We start from the raw sequence: 24,657 nt of genomic DNA on the forward strand, positions 1-24,657 counted from the left end.
GAAAAGATGAGGAGATCTGGGGTGCAGTCAGCGTTCAAATCCACCCGAAAGGATTTCACTAGGATTTAGAGCTCTATAGCAGGAGATATTTCACTCCAAACCATGTAAAGCAGATCTTCATAGAGCAGGCTTCGTGCACAGAGGTCTTCTACTTAAAGTGTAGGGAAAATTTCATGCTAAGACATCGAATAGAATGTCCAATACTGTATCAGTTTGGGAAGAACCACATATGGCTGAAAAAAAGTCAGATGTACTTCCCAATACAATCTAGCTTACTTACTGGATATTCTCTGGACATGTTTGTGAACATTGGCTGGTTGATGACCATATTTTTTTAGATGGTTGCTTGTTTTTTTTTATGTTAGTTCCGCCACTGATGTTTATTTTTTCAATTCGGTTTAATTCATACAAGTAATTTTATTTGTATAGTCCTGTTAACAATCGACATGATCCCAAAGCAGCTTTACAGAAATCAATTATAACTTTTGAACTGAAGTCCCTAAATTTATCTCTAACCATCGAGTCAGTGGTGAGAAAAAAACTCCATGTGATGGTTTGAGGAAAAAAACTTATAGAGGAACCTGACACATAGTTTTACATGGACACTTATGGCATTTGGCAGATGCCCATAACCAGAGTGACTTACAAACATTGTGGCAATTTGATGGGGCTGGGATTTGAAATCATGACCTTCCGATCCTTCCGATCACTGAGCTCCATGTCCATGAACACCCATAGACACTGATTGTTCATTCGTTATAGTTCCATAATTGGTGAAGTTATAAAGTGTACACTGATAAAGACTTGAATGCAAAACTGTCCATGGAATTTGTAGTCTTAAGCCATTATAGCAAACTGTTTATATTAATTAACAGTGTAAATCTTCATGGAGTCGGTCACTAATTACTGTTTGCTTCGATTTTTTAATGTGATAATATAAAAAACAGGAACCATAACCAAGAAGAAATAACTTCATATTTTAAAAAGAAGACCATCTATCGAAATCAAAACGAGAAGTCGGCAATTATTCTATCAAAAGGCTGCACGTTGTGATTGGCTTACCCGATGTTTTCTGGCTTCCCTTGATGAGACATCCGCATAATTATATCTCTAGCACAGGTGTGTTCTGCATTCAAATCTTTACATGGATATGAGGGTGAAATATGAATGTAGGCTTCTACAGTATGATTATGGACCAGGTGGTTAAAATGCACAGACACATACAGCAATTATTATAGGAATATCAACTCCTAACTTCTCCTAAATTCTCCTAACTAAAGAATTCTCTACCAGACAGAGAAATGCAATTAAAAACTGAATTGAAATTGAAACAGTGAACATTGTCTCAAAGCAGCTTTATAGAGAAAGTTGTATAAAAGAATGTATAAGTTTAGTGCCTATAATTTTGTTCCTTATAATTGTAAGTTTGTCCTGTGATAGAAGAGTATCTGTGAGAGTGAAAGGGAAAGTTTATAGGACTGTGGTGAAACCTGAGATGTTGTATGGTTTAGAGACAGTGGCATTGATTAAAAGACAGAAGGTGGAGCTGGAGGTAGCAGAGCTGAAGATGTTGAGGTTTTCGTTGGGAGTGACGACGATGGAGAGGATTAGAACCGAGGTTTATTAGAGGGACAGCACATTTAGGACGTTTTGGAGACAAAGTGAGAGAAACCCGATTGAGATGGTTTGACATGTGCAGAGGAGGGACATGGGGTATATCAGTAGGAGAATGCTGAGGATGGAGCCACCAGGAAGAAGGAAAAGAAGAAGACCAAAGAGGAGGTTTATAGATGTGGTGAAGGAAGACATGCAGGTAGTTGGTTTGAAAGAGGCAGATGTAGAGGACAGGGGGGTATGGAGACGGATGATCCGCTGTGGTGACCCCTAATGGGAAAAGCCTTTGTCTGTAAATAAGCGATTCACTGGCAAGAAAAAACTCCCTGAGATGGCATGAGTAAGAATCCTTGAGAGGAACCAGACTCAAAAGAGAACCCGTCCTCATCTGGGTGACACAAAATGTCCATTCATTACAGTTCCATCATTGTTGTGAGGTGATAGGTGTTTAAAGGTGAGAAGATATAGGAGGATCGGATCATTTTATTTATTTTATTTTATTTTATTTTATATTTCATTTCTATTTTTCATGTTTACATGTTGGACAGTCGTAAAAAAAAGTGTATGTGAAATTTAAATTACTACTTGCACATGATTTATAGTACACAGTAAACATGACTGAAGCTACTTGCAGCTCATAGAAGGACCTGCATTCTAAATAAAATCCATCATTAGTGCAAAGTAAGGCTTTGAGCTGGATCAGGATGAAGTCAGATGGAGGTTCTGGGCCATTCAGTGGTGTGAGGTTACAAGTCTGGACAGGAAGCAGTGGGAGGCAGATGTTCCTCTGCATGCTCCATATGCTTCGTGAGGGTTATTAAAGAACACTGTGGTCCTAGCCCACTGTGTTAAACCTTCTCCCTGCTGTGGATTACATAAACCTGCTGCTCGTGTTCCTGCTCTGCACAACCGTGTCCTCATACTTCAGTGGATCTTGTTCTATAAATACACTTTTAAAAAAATACAGGTATATATTTGATTTTCTTTACAGTTTTCTTGTGACTGGGGGCAAAAAATTTGCATCAACACACGGTTTGTGGAGAAAGAGCAGAGCACCACAGGCTCGCAGCATTACAGTGCTTTTTCTCGTGAATGTGCTGATCAAGGCGCATTGTAGTCATGTGTGAAATTCACTTGGTGATTCAAAGCTTTATATTGATTTCTCACAGACTGGGAGCTGTTAAGTGCTCTTCTGCTGAACTGTGGCAACCAGCAGCAATGGAACTACACTAATGGATATTATAATGGATTCCAAATCCTTCACAATGACTATTGCAATCTAAATTACTCATGATCACCACACAATGACAAACCCCAAGCTTAGCGCTGCACTTCGGAGGCGACTGTTTTGGATTTTAATTACTTGTAACTTCCTGCTCTTCACCACAGAATGTTCAGGGTTTGAGGTCAGGAATAAAAATGGACGCTGACTTGTTTTGGCTTCTGTGTGAATATAAAAAAGCTGTTAAATACCTGCTTTTAAGATGCTCAATGCCTGATTTATTTTAAAAGTGGAGGTAGAAAAAGGCTGGGGCAGTTCAGTGTTTATTGCACATAGAATGCCTAGTGATGTATTTTTTGTCAGCCTTGGTCCAGATGGTCCAGATGTGTGTATGTGAGAAGGCACAATGCAAATGACAGACATTTACATTTATGGCAGTCCGTGCATTTAAAATTAAACTACTTATACATTTTACCTGCGGACTTTCGCGGGAAGGACAAAAGTGAGATATTGCGGGCGGGAGAAAATAATATTTTTGCAGGAGCGGGACTTCAAAATGCGTCCCGTGCAGGTCTCTACCACCTGGTTTTGAGAAGTGGACACAGCAGGCAAAATGTAATATCCAGACAGTATTTCTTTTCTGATGGTGATTGCATTTCAGTGCAGGATGACTGCAGCACACTGATAAAAGTGCAATTCCTTTCTGAAACAAACTCAGCATTTAATCTTTAACTGGTTTCCACTGATGGGATCAAGTAACATCAGAGGAATGTTATGAAGGTTTTGTGTGGGCCATGTTGTCCTCTTTAGTTGGACCAAAAGCAATACTGACTGTGTGTTTCAGGATTTTTTATTCTGTCCAGAACAGAATAGCCTGTTTCTGTCTACAAACTATAGCTACACCAGACATCAGGCTTTTTTTCTGGTTGAAACAGAATGTAAACTAACACTGACAGCAGCCTGCATGATGCACATCTTCATCACTGAACACAGCGAAACCTCAAAGAATTGCAGTCCTCAGTTGAAGCGTAAGTAAGTACACACTTTGTGCTCTGACCCACTTTGCCTTGTGTGCAGAAACCCAGACAAAGGCATCCAGTTCCTGATCTCACGAGGTTTCATCCCCGACACGGCCATAGGCGTGGCTCACTTCCTGCTGCAGAGGAAAGGCCTGAGCCGCCAGATGATCGGAGAGTTTCTGGGCAATAGCAAGAGGCAGTTCAACAGAGACGTTCTTGAGTGAGTGGACATTTTATCTCTGAACTTTCTTGAAAAAGAAATTCAGATTTCAGGAATTGTGATGTTTTTTTAGTTTCTTCGCCATGGGTCTTTCTTTCTTTCTTTCTTTCTTTCTTTCTTTCTTTCTTTCTTTCTTTCTTTCTTTCTTTCTTTCTTTCTTTCTTTCTTTCTTTCTTTCTTTCTTTCTTTCTTAGCTCTAATTTATTAATATGTAATAAATGGCTTCAGATTTTCCATTCTCACATCAGCTAAACCAAATAAAACATTGCGATGTCGCAGATGTTCTAGATGTTCTAGTGTTTCTATCCGGTTCTAAAGCGAAACACTGTATAATGTATTAGTGACGTTTCCTACAAACACACACACACCTTTAACTGAACATTGTCTCACAGCTGTGTGGTGGATGAGATGGATTTCTCCTTGCTGGAGCTGGACGAGGCTCTGCGGAAGTTTCAGGCTCATGTTCGTGTGCAGGGAGAAGCTCAGAAGGTGGAGAGGCTTATTGAAGCGTTCAGGTGAGAAAATATGTGGAAAAAACACAAAGTTAAAGGGAAAAACTATCAGAATTAGAAAGTTACTGACACCATGATTCTTTTCCTTTAACAGCATGTTCATGTATACTATTACAATCTCTTTTTAATGAAGGTCTTATCATACTTTTGATCTATTTATAGTTACATTTATTGTTGTGGAACCTCCATAACCCAAGCCAGCTTCTGTCCTGTCTTACATTCTGACACAAACAGCCTTATAGGTTTTTTTTGGGAAGTTATTAAGACAGAAAATTGCAGCTTGTCATGTAGCTTAGAAACTATAAAGCCCTCTGTCCTGAGGATGTGCCTGTGATGGGGACACATGACGTATTTTTGTCCAGGGAGCTTCATTTTTAGAAAAATCCTCAGAGCTAAACATTTATACAAAATTAATAAGGGATTGTATAACTCCTGTATGACAAGTGTGTGTGTGTGTGTGTGTGTGTGTGTGTGTGTGTGTTTGTGTGTGTGTGTGTGTGTGTGTGTGTGTGTGTGTGTGTGTGTGTGTGTGTGTGTGTGTGTGTGTGTGCATAAGTTGAAGAATTACAGTCTTCTGAGGGTTGAAGCTTTAATGGAAAAAAAATTATGAAATACAAAGCCTGAGGCACGATGCAGACTGAGTGCACCATCACTGTTCCTCTCTCGGGTTTCTTTTTTCTCCTCTTCTCTCCTCTCTCATCTCTCGTCTCTGTCTTACCTTCTGTAATGCACAATTATTTTCCTTTCATCTATTTTTCTCTCTCTTGTAGTCAGAGGTACTGCATGTGTAACCCTGATGTGGTGCAGCAGTTCCACAACCCCGACACAATCTTCATCCTGGCCTTCGCTATCGTCCTCCTTAACACCGACATGTACAGCCCGAACATCAAACCAGAGCGCAAGATGCTCCTCGAGGACTTCATCCGCAACCTCCGAGGTAATTTCAGTTTCACTCAAATGGGCAGACTGAAAGATTTTAATGATACACTAGAAAACATACATGGGTCATTATTATATTTACACAGATAATAAAATACAAATTCTGCTGAAAGGAGATTCCACTCCAGGCAGAACTCAGCTGGAGAACTCCGCCCCCTTTTCCTTAAAAGGCAACCAAGGAGTCAAACACAGATTTAATATAATACAAAGGAGAGAAATGACGCAAAGTTGCAGAATGTTTTGAATGAACAGAAAACATTAAACTACAAAGAGAGGGATGATGATGATGATGATAATGAAGATAAAGGTGGTGATGACGATAATAACGACAATAATGGTGATGACAATGACAGTGAAGATGATGATAATGAAGATGATAATGAAGATAAAGGTGATGATGGTGGTGATGACAATGACAGTTAAGATGATAATAATGAAGATGATAATGAAGATAAAGGTGATGATGATGATAATGAAGATAAAGGTGATGATGGTGGTGATGATGATGACAATGACAGTGAAGAAGATGATGATGGTGATGATAATGAAGATGGTGATATAATGAAGATAAAGGTGATGATGATGATGACAGTGAAGATGGTGATGATAATGAAGATGGTGATGATGGTGATGATGAAGATAAAGGAGATGGTGATGATAAAGATGTTGATTATGATGAAGATAAAGGTGATGATGATGTTGATAACGACCATGATGATGGTGATGATAATGATAATGAAGATGAAGGTGATGATGGTGAGGATGATGACAGTTATGATTAAAATGATGATGCTGGTGGTAATGATGATGATAATAATGATGATGGTGATTACAATGATGATGATGAAAACTAAAATGATGATGTTAATGATGATGATTACAATAATGATGATGATGATGATGATGATGACTACAATGATGATGATTACAATAATGATGATGATGATGATGATGATGATGATGATAACTACACTGATGATGATGATGATGATGATGATAACTACAATGATGATGATGATGATGATGATGATGATGATGATGATGATGATAACTACAATGATGATGATGATGATGATAATTACAATGATGATGATGATGATGATGATGATGATAATTACAATGATAATGATGATGATGATGATGATGATGATAACTACAAAGTTGATTTCTTTCATGCAATAATTCCTACTTTACTCTGGTTCTCTCAGGGGTGGACGACGGTGCAGATATTCCACGGGACATGGTGACTGGCATTTATGAGCGCATCCAACAGCGCGAGCTCCGTTCTAACGAGGACCACGTGACCTACGTGACTAGGGTGGAGCAGAGCATTCAGGGAATGAAGACAGTGAGTATAGCAGCCAATCAGGAACAGAATACAGATCCATGTGACCTTAGCATAAATCTTGAAAAGTGGTAGCTTGGTGGGTAAGGCTGTGGGTTAGTCATCAGAAGGTCAGGGGTTTAAGTCCTGGTATTACCACGCTCTGTGCTTTAGGGGGCGGTGTATCATGGCTGCCCCTCTGCTCTGACCCCAGCTTTCAAACATTGCTGGAATATGCGAAAAAGGAATTTCACTCACTTTTATTTTTGTATATAAAGCGCACCAGGAGCACACAGAGTTAAAGGCCTTGTTCAAGGGCTCAAAACATGGCAGCTTGGTGATACTGGGGTTTGAACCCCTGACCTTCTGATCATTAACCCAGAGCCTCAGATGTTACAGTAGGTATAAGAGTATGGAGTAATTGTGAATGCACCATTGCATTTCTCTCATTGTAAAGTCCTTGTACGCAATCATTTCTCTAAACTGAATTCGGCCTATCTGTGTATCCAACAGTTCATCAGAGTTTAAACATGCACATATCTTGAACTGTAGTTTGGGTTTCTCGCTCTCAGATCCTGTCGGTGCCTCATCGGAGGCTGGTGTGCTGCAGCCGTCTCTATGAAGTCAGTGACGTAAACAAGCCACAAAAACAAGCAGCCCATCAGAGAGAGGTGTTCCTTTTTAATGACCTTATTGTGGTGGGTAACTCTGGTGTGTGCACACACACACACACACACACACACACACACAGACACACACACACACACACACACACACACACACACACATGCATACCTGTTACATCTCTGGAATGACCTTGGATTGACATTTATACAATGTAATACATCTAACACCAAATAAAACCTTTTTCTCTTTTAATTTCGGGTTTTTCCAAACCTTTTTGGGGGACATTTGTTCCACATTAAACTATAGAAATATGCTCACATAATACACTTCCAGGCAAAAGGACAGTCTACATTAACATTTTTGGTTGAAATGTCAACAAAAGGTTGCAAGTTAAATCCTCTGGAATTAGTCAATGTAAGGAATAGGAATAAACAAATTGAGTAATGTTTGTAACCTTTTTCTTTTTTCAGAATGAAACAAAATACAAAATACATCACACTAATAGACGCTTCATATATACAGAACATTGTGTGGTACACGTAATACGTACACTGTCTAATATCTCCTGCAAGACAAATCTTATCTTATAGTTCCTTTTTTTTTTGTTTTGTTCTAGACCAGGGCCATGTAGCTGTAGATACATGAGCTGTATGTACACAGTTGCTTGGATTAAGGGTGTGTGTTCTGTGTGTTGGTAGATACTGAAGTTGTGTCCTAAGAAGAAGAGTGCAGCGACATATGTGTTCTGTAAAGCCATGGGGCTGCTGGGGATGCAGTTCCACATGTTCGAAAATGAGTGTAAGCACGTGTTCATTATTACATAATTAAACAAAAACCTGACATAAAACCAAACACAAATGTAAAGTGGGGACGTGTCCAGTGGTTCAGATCAGCAGTGGACAGTAACGAAGTACCGTATTTTTCGGACTATAAGCTGCTACTTTTTCCCCACGTTTTGAACCCCGCGGCTTAAACAATGAAGCGGCTTATTTATGGATTTTTCCTGGGTTTTTCCTGGTTTTACAAACTTTAAGCCAAAAAACTGAACCCCATAACATTAGACCAATGAAATTTCCGAACCGAAACGAAAAAAACGCACCTCACCTGTGTTCTGAGCTGCACGGCTTCGGGAGAAAAAACATTTTTCTTAAACGCATGACGATGCCAAAAAATAAATTCCCGAGAGAAATAGTTGTGAAAGGAAGGAGGAAGACAGTGAACAATGACTTTCTTTGGTTGGCTACTGTTTAGATACAAGCCGTTGTAACGCGTTGAGTCTGGGAGAAGGGAGAGCTCGCTAACTCCAGTTACAACAGAAATCATATAAGCACAGACAGGTTTCCAAAACTCTTGCTTTTTTATGTTTCTTGCCAACAGCGTTATGGGTTAGTCAAAGAAACTTAGAAATCAGCATCAGAAAATAATAAGGACATATTCCTCGGTCTCCACACATGCAGTAATACCGAAAAAATGCGGCGGCAGGCTATTCCCAAAATACCGCTATGCTCCTAAAGGAAGCGCAACATATTTCACCCGTTACACCGTGTAACAGTCACTGTCTTTCGTTAAAGCCTGTGTAAAGTTCATTAGTTTCAGTGTAGACACCTGCGGCTTATAGACAGGTGCGGCTTATTTATGTTTAAAATAAAAATCTTTGTCAAATTCAGTGGGTGCGGCTTATATATGGGTGCGCTTTATAGTCCGGAAATTACGGTAAATGTTATTCGTTACTATACTAAAGTAGCTTTTCTACGGATCTGTACTTTATTAAAGTATTTCCATTCGGGGAGACTTTACTAATAATTTTACTTTTTACTCAACAACATTTGGCAAAATCAGTCGTTCCTTTTAGTTTGAGTGGATAAAAACGTAACTGGTTAAACACGCAGCAAGGCACCAATCAGGTTTTCAACGTGTTTCGATTGGCGCTTGGTGGCATCTACTAATCACCAACATACATTTCAGCATCAATTCAACAGCATTCAAATTCAACTCCTGCCTCGAACTCGCCAACACACACGAGGCAAAAACCTCATTCAAATACTTATGTGACTTATGAGGACAATTTAGTTTGACATTAATGGGGTTAATATTTATGCAATCTTAAATATGATTTCTTTTTGATTCATTTTGCAAACTCTATTTATTTCCACCATATTATAGACTTACAATCCCATTCAAGTGAATGTAAGCTTTCTGTTCCACCGTATTCCAAATACTCACTTCAGCAGTCAAATAAAACATCAGTTCATGTTTGTGCGTGTGCTTTTTTTTACAGATTACCCTCATGGTATCACCATCCTGTCTCCGTTCTCGTCGGAGAAGAAGCAGGTGGTGAGTTTCTGCTCACAGAGTTCCGAGGAGCTGCTAAAGTTTGTGGAGGATCTGCGAGAGAGCATCGCCGAGGTGGCTGAAATGGAACAGATCCGTGTTGAATGTAATGTTGGTTACATGAAGTGTTTTTCGAAAGCGTGCCCTTGCGGAGAGGTTGCTGTCATGATTAATGTGTGTGTGTGTGTGTGTGTGTGTGTGTGTGTGTGTGTGTGTGTGTGTGTGTGTGTGTGTGTGTGTGTGTGTTGTATTTCAGGGGAATTAGAGCGGCAGCAGGCAGCAAGAACAACTGTGCAGAACAATGGCAGCCAGCTGGAGATGCATTCAAGACCAATATCTCCTGCAGGTATACACACACACACTCACACACACACACACACACACACACACACACACACACACACACACACACACACACATGGAAATTGATTGAAATTGCAGACTGACTATATGGGTTATACTGGCTATACATGACACTTATATTTGTGTTTTCCAGGAGAGCACGATTTTTATGAGAAGATAGGAAACAATGCAGTTGAGGTTTGTATCGAACGATGGCAGAATGTGTTTGTCTGTGTCTCTGCTATTAGCATGTAATCCTACAGACAATATCCGTAAAGTCTATTTAGCGCCTATTCAGCCTTAGTTTCTCATCCCTACTTTGACTTCTGACCTCTGTATCCTTGACTGTATTTTAGAATTATACAGACACCAGGCCCTCGGTGTCCCGTCCCCAGCCAAACCCCATGCACCCACCCCAACCCCCACTGGATACTAGTGCAAGCACTTCCAAATATATATTGCGCTATAACCCATTCCCTATACCCCATGTTTATACCCCTTGCCCGTAACCCCTCCTGCAAGATTGGATATGTAGCTTAGATTGGATGTGCTTCCTGTTAGTGGTTTTTTTTTTTCCATGCTTCATTTAACCCCCATGTTCTGTACCTGAAGAACTGAATGTTCCAATATTCCCAGGATTTTTGCTTTGTTTTTTTAGTTTTTTATGTATCATATAGAGCACAGAAACATACAACAGCGTTTTAGTGCCATGTTAAAATAAAAACAAAAAGATTACGAGAATAAAATTGTGATATTTTGAGAAAAATTCCCGGAGTTGCGATAAAACGTTTCGCTGTTTTGCATAAAATGGATGTGAAGGATTTAATTAAATCCTAGTTGAGGTTAGGATTTAGCAATAAGGATATTTTTTGTCTTTTGGCGCATCAGCAGGGAGTTTTAACTAGTAAACGGACGCTGCAGTGGTTCTGTAGGAAAATTAATTTATTCAGAAGAAAAAATCCTACAGACATTGAGGAAATTGCCTCTTTTGTGCAGTCTGAAATGGCGACCAGTCGTCGTCTTCAAGGATATTGATGGTTACGTCTGTGTGCTATTCGAGAAAGATTTGTTGTTCCTCAATAGACTATGGGGATGATGATCAAATAAATCGACCCTGAAGGAGCCGAACATCGTTGTGCTCGATGCCTCCGACGTCGCCGGTACTTCAGCTGGGGTGCCACGTTGTGGAATGTGGATTCATTTAATAAGCTCGTAATTTTTACCGTATTCTCAAAATATTAAAACTTTATTCCTAAACTTTTTAACCTGGCATTAAAACGGTGTCATATATAACCTTTAGTTATTTAAAAAAATGATGCGGTATAAGAAGAATTAAATCAATTTAGGTGGTAACACTAACTCTGATCCATTATACCACACCAGTGGTGATTAAACACACCATGCAATGTTGATAAGTAGAACACCTTCACAAAGCTATTGAAAGAACTGTCAAGTAACCTCATTTTAGTTAGAAGAGTGTGTGAAAGAGTTTAGTTTCTTGACTCGAATCTCGACAGGAAGAAAGCACAATCAGGGCTGAAAATAAAACTGTTATAACAACAATGACTAGTTTTGATAACATTTACATTTATGGCATTTAGCAGACGGTCTTATCCACAACAACTTACATTTATCTTATTCATAAACTGAGATCTATGGAGTTAAGGGCCTTGCTCAGGGGCCCAGGAGGGGCAGCTTGGTGTGGCTGGGATTTGAACTCATGACCTCAGATCAGTGCCTTAACCACTAAGCTAACACCTCATTAAACAAAAGCTATTTAGAAAGCTTTAGTTTAGCCCCGCCTACACTATAGCAAACGGGAAGGTACAATTAGCAAGTTAAAACATCACCAATTATTTATATTTATATGTACTGTTTAAAAAGAAACTGCATATTTTAGTTCCTAATGACTCAAAATGTATTGCTCCATTCATTAGCTTCAGGATAAAGATGTAAACATGTTGAACAGAACATAAGGGTTAAATTGATCATGTGCAAAGCCTTATTGTTGTAACAGCTTGGTTAAGTGGATAAGTCATGGATGGCAGTAATTCAGGATGGGTGTGATAGCTGCAGGATGTCCCAGCACACTGAACGTCATGTCGGAGTGTGTGTGTGCGCTCCTGCATGCTCCGTGGCACGGCCTTATCGTCTCGTCCGCACCGGAGGGCCGCCCGAGCACCGCAGGCCAGGCTGATAACGCTTCCTCCTGCTTCTGGCTGTTCCTAAACTAGGTGTCAATTCACAACAGGCTCCGAACGTACCAGGTCAGCACCCCACCGGCTCCGCCCACTTCTCAGCCTCAGCTGGCCATCATGCCTAGTCCGGCTTCTCAAAGCTCCACCCCCAGCTCCGCCAATAACATCTCCCCTGACACGCTTATCCAGTGCCAGCAGATCGTCAAGGTGATCGTCGTGGACTCGGCAGGCCGCGGGCACGTAGAGTCGTTCCTCAGCCACAACCCCGGACATCGTTTAATCCAGTCGGCTGTCTCTACTCCGACTCGCTCGAGGGAGGGCGGAGCTAAGCAGCCTCCCCTGCCACCTCCACCACCTCCTTATCACCACAAACACCAGTTCTGCCCCCCGACTCCGCCCCCTCCACAGCACCTGCTCAGTCAGCGTAGGTATTCAAGTGGGACACGCAGCCTAGTCTGAATGCACACACACACACACACACACACACACACACACACACACACACACACACACACACACACACACACACAAACATATTCAGTTCCCATTATACCTTTTCTATTCGAAACCTTATGACCACAGATGGTAATATATTCTTTTCTCTCTCATTAAACACACACACAAACACACACCAACACACACCTTTTATACTCGAACACCCACTCAGTGCTGTATAAATAGTCCCTTCTCCCAATCAGGGCCTCGTGTCCTCTAAATGAGTATTTTAGATACAGAGTAGTTAGTTTTGTCAGATGTTCTTTTCCCTGTACGTTTATCTGTTTTTGGGGGTTTCTAGAGCAATTTCCACAGAGCTGCAACGTTAGCATCAGACTTTCTTACAACATTTAGTGTATGATGTGATGACATTAGCAGTGTGTGTTAGTCACAGGGTTCAGAACTGTAAAACGTGGCTTAGATTAGAGTTACTCTAGGCTGAAGATGTGCTCATGATCTGTAGTGGTGTATTAAACAGGGTGTCCACAGGCTCGAAAATTACATTTCTAAAATGAACGCAAACAAGAAACTGTTCATACTGACAGGCACACCACTTTACCACCTGCCACACAGAAATGTGCCACTGATAAATGACCCCTGACATGGACAAAAGATTCGCTCTAAACCCATCCACTGAAGATCTTCCACTCCAACACATATAAAGCATATTTTAATAGAACTGGCTTTGTGCACAGGCGCATTGTCATGCTGGAACAGGTTTTGGGTCTCCTACTTCAAGTGAATTGAAAATTTCAAGAAACCACATCTAAAGATGTTTTATACAATTGTGTGCCTCCTCCTACTTTGTGGTAACAGCTTTGGGAGGAGCCACCTACAGATGGAAGTTGGGTGTCTTAATACTTTTGTTCATATAGTGTATGTAACTCTGAACATCCTATAAATTACTAGTTCCCTTTCAGGAACAGTTCACGCTCTGAAATAATGTGTGTAATCAGTCAAAAATTGGACGGCGGGGTGACGTCACGACCAGAAAGTATAAAACGCATAACCAGTGAAGGCAGCAGCAGCTTCTGTTTGTTCAAAGGAAGCGCTCTGCGTATGTGTTGAATTGTCTGTCTATTGTTCATCAGAAAAAAAAAAAGAGCGGAGCGGAGCGGGGCACGCTAGTCGGTTCTCGAGAGAGCCGGCTGCATGTCAATGCCATCGCTCCGCTCCTGAGGAGAGAGCTCACGCTCCTTGCGGTTCTGCCCCCACTCTCGATGCTGGGGGGCGGAGCGGCAGCTCCTGGGGCTCGCAAATGAACCTTGCATAGGGTTTCGAGACGGGCTTGTCTCTTTCTCCCTTCCTCTGCACGTTCTGTGCATGATCTGTGCATATTGCGTCGCGCTCATTGTGCCGCGCACATTCTGCTCACATTTCTATGCGATCGCTCCACTCCCGGAGAGCACTCCTCGAGGGAGGTGCTCTCACTCCTCATAGTAAAAAATTATAAATAATTAATAATAAAAATAAAATAAAGAATAATAATAATGAAGATAATTAGCAGTACGCTTTTTCGGGGTTTGTGACCTGCAGCAGAGCCAAGCTACATAACTTGGCCGGTTCATGAGCAGAAAGTCCCTCCGTCCAGTAAGCTGTACGATCGCTCGCTGACACCAGGGCGCAACCTGCATGTCGGGATCTCCCATTCTTTCCAGACCTTCAAATTAAGGTGTCATGGGCATGGGCAAAGCCCCTTTTAACGTTGTATTCACATGTCATGGGGCAGAAAGTACACAGGTATGTAGCGATGCTGCGGGTTGAAGAGACGCTTGTGAGCGATCTCTCCCGGGATGAAAAGAGAAAAAACTACCTGCTAATAAGCAGACTCTGAGCAGGTGGATTGTTGATGCTATCACATCATCTTATGAGTCCTCTGGTCTTCCCCCTCCCTTCGGGGTCAGAGCTCACTCCACCTGGAGTGTGGCTGCCTCAAAATCTTAGTCCTCTGGAGTACCTCTACAAGACATGTAACGCTGAAGGTTGGTCCACCTTGTTGACCTTCGTGCGGTTCTATAACCTAAACCACAGTGCCACTCCTGGCCCCTCAGTCCTTCTCTAGCTGTGTTCGACAGACACACCCTAGACAGGGACTGGTCAGTCTGGCGTGATTGGACACTCGATCCCAAATCATTTTGAAACAGCTAAAGTTCCTAAAAGGGAACATCTCTAGGTCACATATGTAACCCTAGTTCCCTTACTTCGAAAAGCATTTTATACTTTCTGGTTGTGACGTCACCCCGCTGGTGACGGCCAGCGTCCAATTTTTGACTGATTATTTCAGAGCGTGAACACTCGGGCATGTTCCTAAAGCGTTTCGACGCAGCGTCTTGTTCCCTCAGGGAACTAGGGTTACATATGTAACCTAGCGACGTTACATCTGAATTATTAAATTACATTTTCTCATGCCAGTAAAATCGTGTGTTAAACCCCCCGAGGATTCCTGTAGAGACTGATTAGGGCACATTTATATGAACTTATGCACAGATCGAACTACCTGCAGTGTTTTATTACAGAGCTTTAGTTAAAGTCATGAGACACTAAATATTTCGAGATGTTCTTTTCCACATTCTATCAGGAACAAAGTGCCCAGGTTATGTTACTACGTTAACAGTTAATGCTAACGCTGTGACGACACATTCCATTGGTTATCCCAGCATCTTTGTATAATGTACATTCCCTCCTTTGATGGCCCCAACAGCTGCAAGGCCCTGGATGACGTTGTCATCTTTCCAGTGCCAGTTTCTCTACAGTGCCTATGTAGTGTTTTACTGCATCTGGTGTGAGATTGCAACTCGGTATAAATTAGATTTTTTTCTCTCTCATTTTGCTTTGAGTTTCTGAGTTTTGAACAAAAAACTTCCTATGAATCCTGTGTTCAAATACATAGAGCATGGCATAGAAACATTGTAAAGTAAGAATATAGGATATATCAGACATTCATACCAACACTGTAATCATATGTAATATTTATATTTACTGGCTCAAAACGCTTGATACATTTTCCTATTAATGATTTCACACGTTCTTACATTTCTCATGAGGTAATTATAGAAATTTAACGGTCCACACATCAATCCCTGCACCCCTAAGTAAATAAAATGTCACAATATAAAGGTTTTAATGATCTAATCAATAAATACCTGGTCAGGAAATGAGCATTAACACAAAGGAATTAAACAATTAGATATAGTAATTAGTATAACGCGTTTAGCTTAAAGTGAATTTCTTTAAATCAAGGGTGAAGCCTTGTGGGTCAACCTGCAGACAAGTTTTTCCCAGGAAGAAAAGTCTTAATTATGGTTGATGGCTTCAAACAGCTTGAAATGATGAGTGGACCGAAAAGCATATTGCGTTTAGCAGATTCACTTATTCATAGTGACTTTTACACACTGAGTAATTCAAGGTCTCAACAGTGGCAGATTGCTGAGATTTGACCTCATGCCCTACTGATCAGACGTCCAGCAAGTTACAACTTAGTTACCACTTCCTCACAAGCTAGTTTGTAGTTAGTTTTCTGATTAGTTTGTGTTAAATGTGAGACCAATTATACTTTTGAGGGTCTGGACACTGGAGCCTGATGGAGCTGTTCTCAAGCCAAGTTTTCATGCTTTTGCCAGTTTGGACAGGAGAAGTGTCTTATTGAAAAGTTACATCATTAAAGTTCATCATTTCTCCTTAGATTTAACTCCTTCTAACTGGACAGTCCCTAAGCAAACTTTTCATATTCCGACAAATGTCTCAGGAGTGCGTATGGTTCAGTCCTGCTCATTTTTTGAGCAATAATTAAATCATTAGAAGCTTCACAATTTCCCATTTTGCCTCTACAACATTGTTGTGTGGACTGTGTGTACATTTACGGCAGGTTTTTACCCGTAATATCTCTAAACCATGGATGGGCAACAAGCAGGACCATATCGGTCTGATCAGTGAAACAAAGACTGTTACATATTAGGATGTTAATTTCCCAACCAGGAGGGGGCGCTAGTTTTTGCTGGTCATCATAGTAATTAAAACATAGTAGAACATGCACATTTTGTGTGCAATGTTCCCCCAAAATTAGTAAAAGGAAAAAATTTACAGTAAAAACTGTTTTCAAACAGAAGAAAGAAACTCATACAGGTTTGGAACAATATAAGTGACCGAATTTCTTTTGGGGGGGATGACTATCCCTTTAATAACTGTTTTATAGAACACTTTAATCTGTTCTCTGAGGGTAGTTTGCGAATGTTCTCTTTGCTACTAATGCAAAATTGGTCTTTGTACATACGTTTAGATGTTTACATTTGCTGGTCATTTAACAAAGTTGGTCATTTGAGGGAACATGACTGCCGAAGTTTTATATCCAATAAACTTGCATTAATCGTACACTGAGTTTCCTCAATAAACAGTAAATCGAGAAATGATGTCAAGAGTATTAGTCTGGATTATAATCTGGTATAAAGAAATAAGATTGACTGTACTGTAGGTTAAAATATCTTTTATATGAGTACATGATGTTTAGCAAAGCAGTGTCTTCATATCCATGAATCAGTCATTCCCTTTCCATAGGGTCTTTCATTTTCCTAATCATACTACAATATAGATAAAACTATACATACATATGACACCCACTGACTCCTGCCTTCCATCAGACAGCATTATGTCTTCTATATAACACGTCATAACCGCATTCCTATTTGTATCCAGGATTCACAGGACGTTCCAAACTCACGGTAGCTTTGTGTTCCCGATTTTCCTCGTGGTTCACGTCTGCACCTTTTTAACATTATTGTTTGCTGTACTGCATGTCATAGAAAAAAAAAGAGAAAAGTTGCCTCTGGACATGAATATGCATCGATCTATACCAGGCACATGATTCAACCCTGACTACAGGAGTATATTTTATTGCTTTAAATGCTTTACTAGGTGTTTCTCTTTTTTTTTTTCCTTTGGGATTAGGATGAAGAAGTATGTATGTATGTATTTACGTAAATTTATTCATTGCTAGCTGCATATTTTGTCTACTTGTACAGAAGGAGATTAGCAATGATGTCATCCTGTGTGTCAGGAAACAATACAGAGGAACGGTAAAGATTTTATTTATTGCAATGGATTTGTGGGAAGGACGGCTTTTTGTGACGTTTGCACAGTTTTCTGGAATGGGAATAAAATTTATCATATTATGTTGTCTATGTTTGTTTTTTGTTGTTGTTTATGGTTTAATTGTGTGGTTTAAACCAACAAATTTTTGGCTGAATTTCTGCCTGAATTCTTGAAAAAATTATCAAAAAATGTCAAAAATATATATAACCTCTATTTTGGAAAATTTTTAATGTATTCGACAAAATAACGTGGTAATGTTTTTCTTTAGGTTACTGTCATGTACAAACAAGGAACCTGATAAAAGTGAGATTTTTCTTTAAAAAATAAAAAATAAACCCCAGCAATGTTAGGAAGCTGGGGTCAGAGCACAGGGTCAGTCATGATACTGCACCCCTGGAGCACTGAGGATTTAGGGCCTTACTCAGGGGCCCCAGGGGCTCCCCTGTTTACAGTACATTTATATATCTATACTGGTGAAGTAACCCAACAGTTAAGATTCTGGGTTACTGATCTCTCTCTCTCTTTCTCTCTCACTATGTCTCCTTCACTCACTCTCTCTTACTATCTCTCTCTCTCTCTCTCTCTCTCTCTCTCTCTCTCTCTCTCTCTCTCTCTCTCTCTCTCTCTCACACGTTCTCTAGCTCTTTGATTTTCTCCAGTACAGTAGCACAGATGTGTGGAGCCGACGCTGATGTGCACTGAAGCTGTTTTGGCGTCTGGTGGGGGATTGTTTTATATTGTATCTCTATACATTCTATTCCTAACCTTTTTTCACTCCATTCTCCAGTTTAATTTTCTTATTCACCTTTCAGTTGAGAGAGAAAAAGCAGCTCTGCTTTTCTGTTCATTGAACTTTATCTTTCATGGTGTACTTTAGAAATTTCCAATACACACTCAAACTACATAATTCAGACAAAAATCACATTTATTTGAAAACACAAATACTGTTTCATTTGAAAATATACACTCAGAGTATCCTGTATATGTGTAACTCCTCACATAAAACACTTGTTTGGCTTAATAATTTATGATAAAAATTTATTAAACGGGAAACAAATTAAAAACGGTGAGTGGACGAGTGCTGGGTTTTTGTCTGCTGCTGTGTGCAGTGTAATAAATATAGGAATAAAATAAATAAATGATGTAACTGATAACATGTAAAAGAAAAGGTTAGCGTGAGATTAAAGAGCTACGTGACGGAACAATAAAATGTCTAATTATTTATTAATTAAATAATTAACTTATTTGTTTGTTTATTTATTTATATTCCCTACATATATCTATAACTATGATAATTATCTAATACATTTTTCTAACCTTTTTCTTAAATTTTTTTTTTTTTTTTACACTTTTTCTATATAAAAACTGATTTCATGTTCAACACAGAGAGTTTTAAATTAGTTTTTAAATTTTTAAGTCTTTAAAGTGTACATGGTGCCATATAAACCCAAACAGTGCAGAACTGAAGGACGAAAAATAAAAAGTAAGCAGCGAAATATAATCCTGTACCTGTACATTTCACTTCACTGCTCTGTTTTTGATTGAGTATTTCGGTGAGCTAACGACGTGAGCAGATAAAGTCTGAAGTGATTACACTCACACGTGTGTGTGTGTGTGTGTGTGCAAACTGTCGGCATCATAAATATTCCTGGTGTTTTGTCTGTGTTTGGCCGCAGTGTTCCTGTCGTCCGCGCTCTTAAGTAAAGTCGTCACAAGCGTTGAAATCAGAGCGCTCACATCGTCGTCTCTTCCCACTCCAGCTCAACATCACCTGGAAAAAAAAAAAATTGAAGCATTAATTCATAAAGCATAAATGAGACACATTGTGTCATCTGTCTGTGAGTGGATTTTACCTTCCATAGCATCCAGCGAGTCCATTTTCTCCAACGCTGAGTAGTTAACAAACCAGATGGACTGACTGTTGCCTTTGCTGGTCAGCAGATCCAAAGTGCTCTGATACAGAAACATGTACTGCGCCTGTGGAACGATGGGTCTGACTTTAACATCACACTTTATTCACTGTAGTCTTTTCCAATCAATTAATATGTGAATGTAGAACCTTACCAGGTTCTGCACCATGCACATCCTCTCACTGCGCAGTTCTGCCACCAGGCCGTACACGTCCACAAAGTCGTGGTCTCGGATGTGCTGAATCAGGTGGTCTAGAGCTATAAAGACTCCGGTTCTGCCCACGCCAGCACTGAACGCATTATACACGCATTATACACACACTGTGCATCTCCTCAGGCATTGTACATAATGAAAAAATAACTGTGTTCGCATGCAAATGTTAGGAATCGCATTGTAAAGCTCTAACGATCCACTGGTGCACACCATATAATCAACTGCTTGATTGCTGTATATTTAGTGGTCCATTCAAAAGCTTGAAATCTCCCATTAGATCAGAATATTAGTCATTATTCTATATATTTATCTCTTATACAGCTTAACAAATACATATTATATAACATACTATATGGACAAATGAGATCCCATGTGCTGTTGCTGTTGTAATAACCCACTCTTCTGGGAAGATGTTAATTTCCCATTCGATTTTGGAGTGTGTTTGTAGAGATTTGTGCTCGTTTGTTCAACCACAAGAGTGTTAGTAAAGTAAGAAAGGCCTGTGGTGCAATAGGTTTAAGGTGTTTGAAAGAATGTAGAAGAAACACAAAGTGCTGACCTGCAGTGCACTACGATTGTTGCATTGTCATGGCCTCTGTTGGATCTGACAGCTTTGACAAACTGGATTAAGGTGGAGCTGGACTCAGGAACACCATGCTCTGGCCAGGAGGTGTAGTTAAAGTGATGCACCACCATGTAGTCACCATTCTGGAGACAAAGTGTTATTGAACTCAAACTCAAATAAAAAAGGTTTAGCATCACTGCAGGAAAGAGTGAAAATGAACAGAACCTGATCTATTATTGCGAAGTGAAATACGGATGAGGCCTGATGAATATGACAATGGCAAACATCAGAAAAGAATGTAGTGATTTTCAATTGGTGCTTATTTAAAGAACAGTAAATTAATATTTTTTTCAAACATTATAAATAAATGATTGTATGATTGCCTTAGGAATTTTGAAAAGGCGAGAATAGGAATTATATTTTTTTACAAATATTTAACATTTTTACATTGTTTTCTTTTACTGGTATATAATTTTGCTTCTGTCTAGATGAAGTAGCTTAGTGGTAAAAACTCTGGGTTTTTCTCTGGGATGTGCAAAGAAACATGTGACAAGAAAATGCATAATCTATCCTCTACTAGCACTAAATCCTACATAACATTAGCAAAACTCTCTCTCATTACAACATTATTTTCTGCTTCAGTAAAACTGTCTAAAAATTTCTAACCACATATGGGTTTTACAAGAGGTCAATCTATCAAATCGGAACTATCCAAACCGATATTCATACAGAACTATCCAAAATCCATAACAATAGTTTTTCCGGCTTCCGGTCCGCTGTCATTTCGAGAGCGGCCTCTAGAGGCGAACAACCGACGCACCATGATGTTCGTTTTAGACGCCACGCTGCGCATAGAGAGCTATTTATTATTTATATTTTATTAACTAGATTATGATACTTATTTCATTTAGCAGATTTTTATAATTCAGTACTATTTTTAAATTTTTGTAAAAAAGTACAGTACTATGTCACATAAAGTGTTATGTTTGTTTGTTTTTTATTTAGTATCCAATTTCAAAAGCTATCAATTAATTAATCAGTTATCAGCAAGTACAATCCTACCTAACCTCAATATTTTACTGTTATAATTAATGATAGGATACAAAAAGATATATGTAATATATCATATAAACTATATATAAGATTTTTAGCTGCTAAGATGCGGTTTTAATTAATTTATGCTCTCCTGAAAAGAGGTTTGTGTCTTGTTTGACTGCTATGTTGTCTCTATAGTTTTTTAAACTTTTTATGTAATCTAACTTTCTAAATAATACACAAATTCAAAAAGTATCATCGTTGATATGTTCCTGTGAAGAGACATATAAAAAAAAAAACTTCCGCTCCTTAGTGGCTGATTTTGTAAAATCCCCCTTAATTAAAGGCAGTTTGGGGTTGTAGCTCAGGTATGAACTCAAATCCCAGCACCATCAGGCTACCACTGCTGGGCCCTTGAGTGGGGCCCTTCACCCTCGAATGCTCAGTTGTAAGTGGCTCTTATGTAAACACATTTAACACTAAAATGCACATTTATTTTTATGAAAGGAGTCTCTAATTACGGATTTTGTGTGTGTGTGTTTTTGTGTGTATGTGTGTGTGTGTGTGTGTGTGTGTGTGAGACTATTGAAAGTGTCAATAGCTCACCTTCTCCACTCTAAGAGCTCTGACAGTCCAGTCGGGACGCACGTCCTCCGTCAGCTTTGTAATAACGATATCACCAAACACACTGACCGGCTTGTTGTCCTCCGGCCAGTACTGGTGACAGCGGATCTGCACCGAGAGCCAACAATACAACTATTCATTACTAATTACCAGTCAATAAACATGCGATGAAATATAATGAAATGCAGCCTAATTTTGCTCTCATACCCGACCCTTCTCAAAACACTGGGTGAGCATGGCGATGGTTTTGGTCCTGGTTTCCCAAATCATTCTCCAGAAATCAGCCACGGTACCAGGAAGCGGCCCCTGAGTGGCTATAAACTCATTGGGGCACAGATAACCCTGCAGAGAGAAGTTTGAAGATTGTTTAATTATTTACATATTAATAATTTGATAATGTTATGCATGTTTTGTGCAAAAAATTTACATGGACATGAGGAGAACATGTGACCATCCACACACTCCGTAACGTTACAGCATACAATAAGTAAACACTTATTATAACTGAAAAAAGTGCCGAGGAAATCCTGACCTTAAAGATTGAAAAAAAAAATCATATCTGGAAAGAGTAATGAGTGGTGTGGTGTGTTAAACTCGGGCTCTTACAGAGACAAAACTAGCGTTGATGTAATCAGAGCCTGGGATCCCGGGCTCAGAAAGCAGCTTCACTCGGTTATTGTTATCTGAAAAAAAAAGCACCAGAGAGTGAACTGAGACTGATGTGGTACAGGTTTGGGGTCAAAGTCAGGTTGAAAGAAAAAATAAATCAATGTGTGTGTGTGTGAATTGTACAGGGTTTAATGTTGGTGAAGCGGTTTTTCGAGCGGTTCCACGGCAGATCGGCGTCCGATGTTGCTAGGTCATGCAGAAGCTTGGGAAGTTCCTACAACACAAAGAATCACCTATTACGAAAAAAAAAAACCCTTATCACTGAATGTCACTTAACATCAGAAATTCGATTTTTATTTATATTTAGAGCTCAGAACAGAAATTACAGCAAATTCCTCGTGAAACTTGGCGTTGTCGTTGGCACAAAGCTCCTCCACGTGCTGAATGAACGCCTTTTTACTGATCGGCCTGGAACAGATAAGAAACATTACTGTAACTTTAAAAGTGGGATAAGGAATATTAGCATCAGCTTTATTTAACAACGTACTCAATAGAAAATAATATACTTCAACTACTGAGAGCAATTATTCATCTTTTTTATACACGTCTTAAAAAAACAAAGAGGTTAAGAGAATAAAACTGCTGATTTAAATATCACTTACTTGAGAGATTTCCTATAACTGAGCAGCCTGAAAGGTTAATAGAAAGTATTACATGAAAGTACAATAATTAGACAGACAGACAGACAGACAGACAGACAGACAGACAGACAGACAGACAGACAGACAGACAGACAGACAGACAGACAGACAGACAGATAGATAGATAGATAGATAGATAGATAGATAGATAGATAGATAGATAGATAGATAGATAGATAGATAGATAGATAGATAGATAGATAGATAGATAGTTCTTGGCTACATTCTTACTGCAAGTTTAAACCAGTTAATTTATTAATTAATATTCATTCAATATTAATGTTTTATTAGTTTAATATTCACTAATTAAATAGTAAAATCTGATTTTACTGCTCACATCGACTCTAGTTTTTATAGGATCATTGAAGCACTAGATGTTATTAAAAATGTCATATAATACTTTAACATTATTTATTTATTTATTTATTTATTTATTTATTTATTTATTTATTTATTTATTTATTTATTTGTATTTTTACCATATTATTGCCACTTAGAAATGTGAAGGTGTTTTTTTTTTTTTCTTTTCTTTTTTTCCTTTATTTATTTTTATTCATACTTATAGTCAGATTATATTTTAATATACTTTTATACTTATTTTCACGTATTTTTATGTTACTCAACTCTTTTATTTTTTTTTATATCTTTATATTGTATTTCTTTTCATGTTTACAAGTTGGGCAATCGTAAAAAGCATTTAACTATATCTGTATGACTGTATGTGACAAATAAAATTACAATTTAATAATAATAATAATAATAATAATAATAATAATAATAATAATAATAATAATAATAATAATAATAGTAGTTGCAGTTGCAGTAACAGGAATAGTAGTATTTCTATATGTGTTTATATATTAATGTAAAATAATATAAATATGTTTAAAATAGTAATATAAATACTACACAGTATGAATGTAGCCTGTCTGAGATTAACATTGTTTGTTCAGACCCCTAGACATCACTCTGAAAACACACACACACACACACACACACACACACACACACACACACACACACACATACAGTGTAATCGGCTACATGACAAAGCACGAGCATTAAAGTGTT

At 38.9% G+C, this 24,657-nt stretch overlaps 2 protein-coding genes across 10 annotated transcripts in view; one reads left to right on the plus strand and one right to left on the minus strand.

Annotated features, from left to right (window-relative positions):
- The window catches only part of iqsec3b (IQ motif and Sec7 domain ArfGEF 3b), a 33,595-nt gene extending 20,713 nt beyond the window's left edge, over positions 1 to 12,882 (plus strand). For 3 of the 5 annotated variants that reach the window (XM_083552889.1, XM_083552891.1, XM_083552890.1), the window contains 10 exons: positions 3,914 to 4,075; positions 4,468 to 4,590; positions 5,358 to 5,524; positions 6,735 to 6,874; positions 7,423 to 7,548; positions 8,176 to 8,275; positions 9,756 to 9,914; positions 10,065 to 10,154; positions 10,305 to 10,348; positions 12,385 to 12,882. In XM_083552889.1, the coding sequence (XP_083409015.1) occupies positions 3,914 to 4,075; positions 4,468 to 4,590; positions 5,358 to 5,524; positions 6,735 to 6,874; positions 7,423 to 7,548; positions 8,176 to 8,275; positions 9,756 to 9,914; positions 10,065 to 10,154; positions 10,305 to 10,348; positions 12,385 to 12,807 (1,534 nt within the window). In that variant the 3' untranslated portion in view covers positions 12,808 to 12,882. Of the gene's footprint in view, positions 1 to 3,913; positions 4,076 to 4,467; positions 4,591 to 5,357; positions 5,525 to 6,734; positions 6,875 to 7,422; positions 7,549 to 8,175; positions 8,276 to 9,755; positions 9,915 to 10,064; positions 10,155 to 10,304; positions 10,349 to 10,506; positions 10,917 to 12,384 lie in introns of those variants that run through there. The other 2 variants (XM_083552892.1, XM_083552893.1) reach the window with 2 other exon arrangements.
- A 6,018-nt stretch (positions 12,883 to 18,900) lies between these two features.
- The window catches only part of ptprq (protein tyrosine phosphatase receptor type Q), a 52,810-nt gene continuing 47,053 nt past the window's right edge, over positions 18,901 to 24,657 (minus strand). For 3 of the 5 annotated variants that reach the window (XM_083552800.1, XM_083552804.1, XM_083552802.1), the window contains 10 exons: positions 23,548 to 23,574; positions 23,272 to 23,353; positions 23,069 to 23,159; positions 22,883 to 22,959; positions 22,484 to 22,618; positions 22,259 to 22,384; positions 20,612 to 20,760; positions 19,993 to 20,128; positions 19,782 to 19,905; positions 18,901 to 19,699 (listed from right to left, as the gene is read on the minus strand). In XM_083552800.1, the coding sequence (XP_083408926.1) occupies positions 19,662 to 19,699; positions 19,782 to 19,905; positions 19,993 to 20,128; positions 20,612 to 20,760; positions 22,259 to 22,384; positions 22,484 to 22,618; positions 22,883 to 22,959; positions 23,069 to 23,159; positions 23,272 to 23,353; positions 23,548 to 23,574 (985 nt within the window). In that variant the 3' untranslated portion in view covers positions 18,901 to 19,661. The remainder of the gene's footprint in view (positions 19,700 to 19,781; positions 19,906 to 19,992; positions 20,129 to 20,611; positions 20,761 to 22,258; positions 22,385 to 22,483; positions 22,619 to 22,882; positions 22,960 to 23,068; positions 23,160 to 23,271; positions 23,354 to 23,547; positions 23,575 to 24,657) is intronic. The other 2 variants (XM_083552803.1, XM_083552801.1) reach the window with 1 other exon arrangement.

This window comes from Silurus aristotelis (assembly GCF_946808225.1).
Source record: "Silurus aristotelis genome assembly, chromosome: 10".
NCBI classification, from domain to species: domain Eukaryota; kingdom Metazoa; phylum Chordata; class Actinopteri; order Siluriformes; family Siluridae; genus Silurus; species Silurus aristotelis.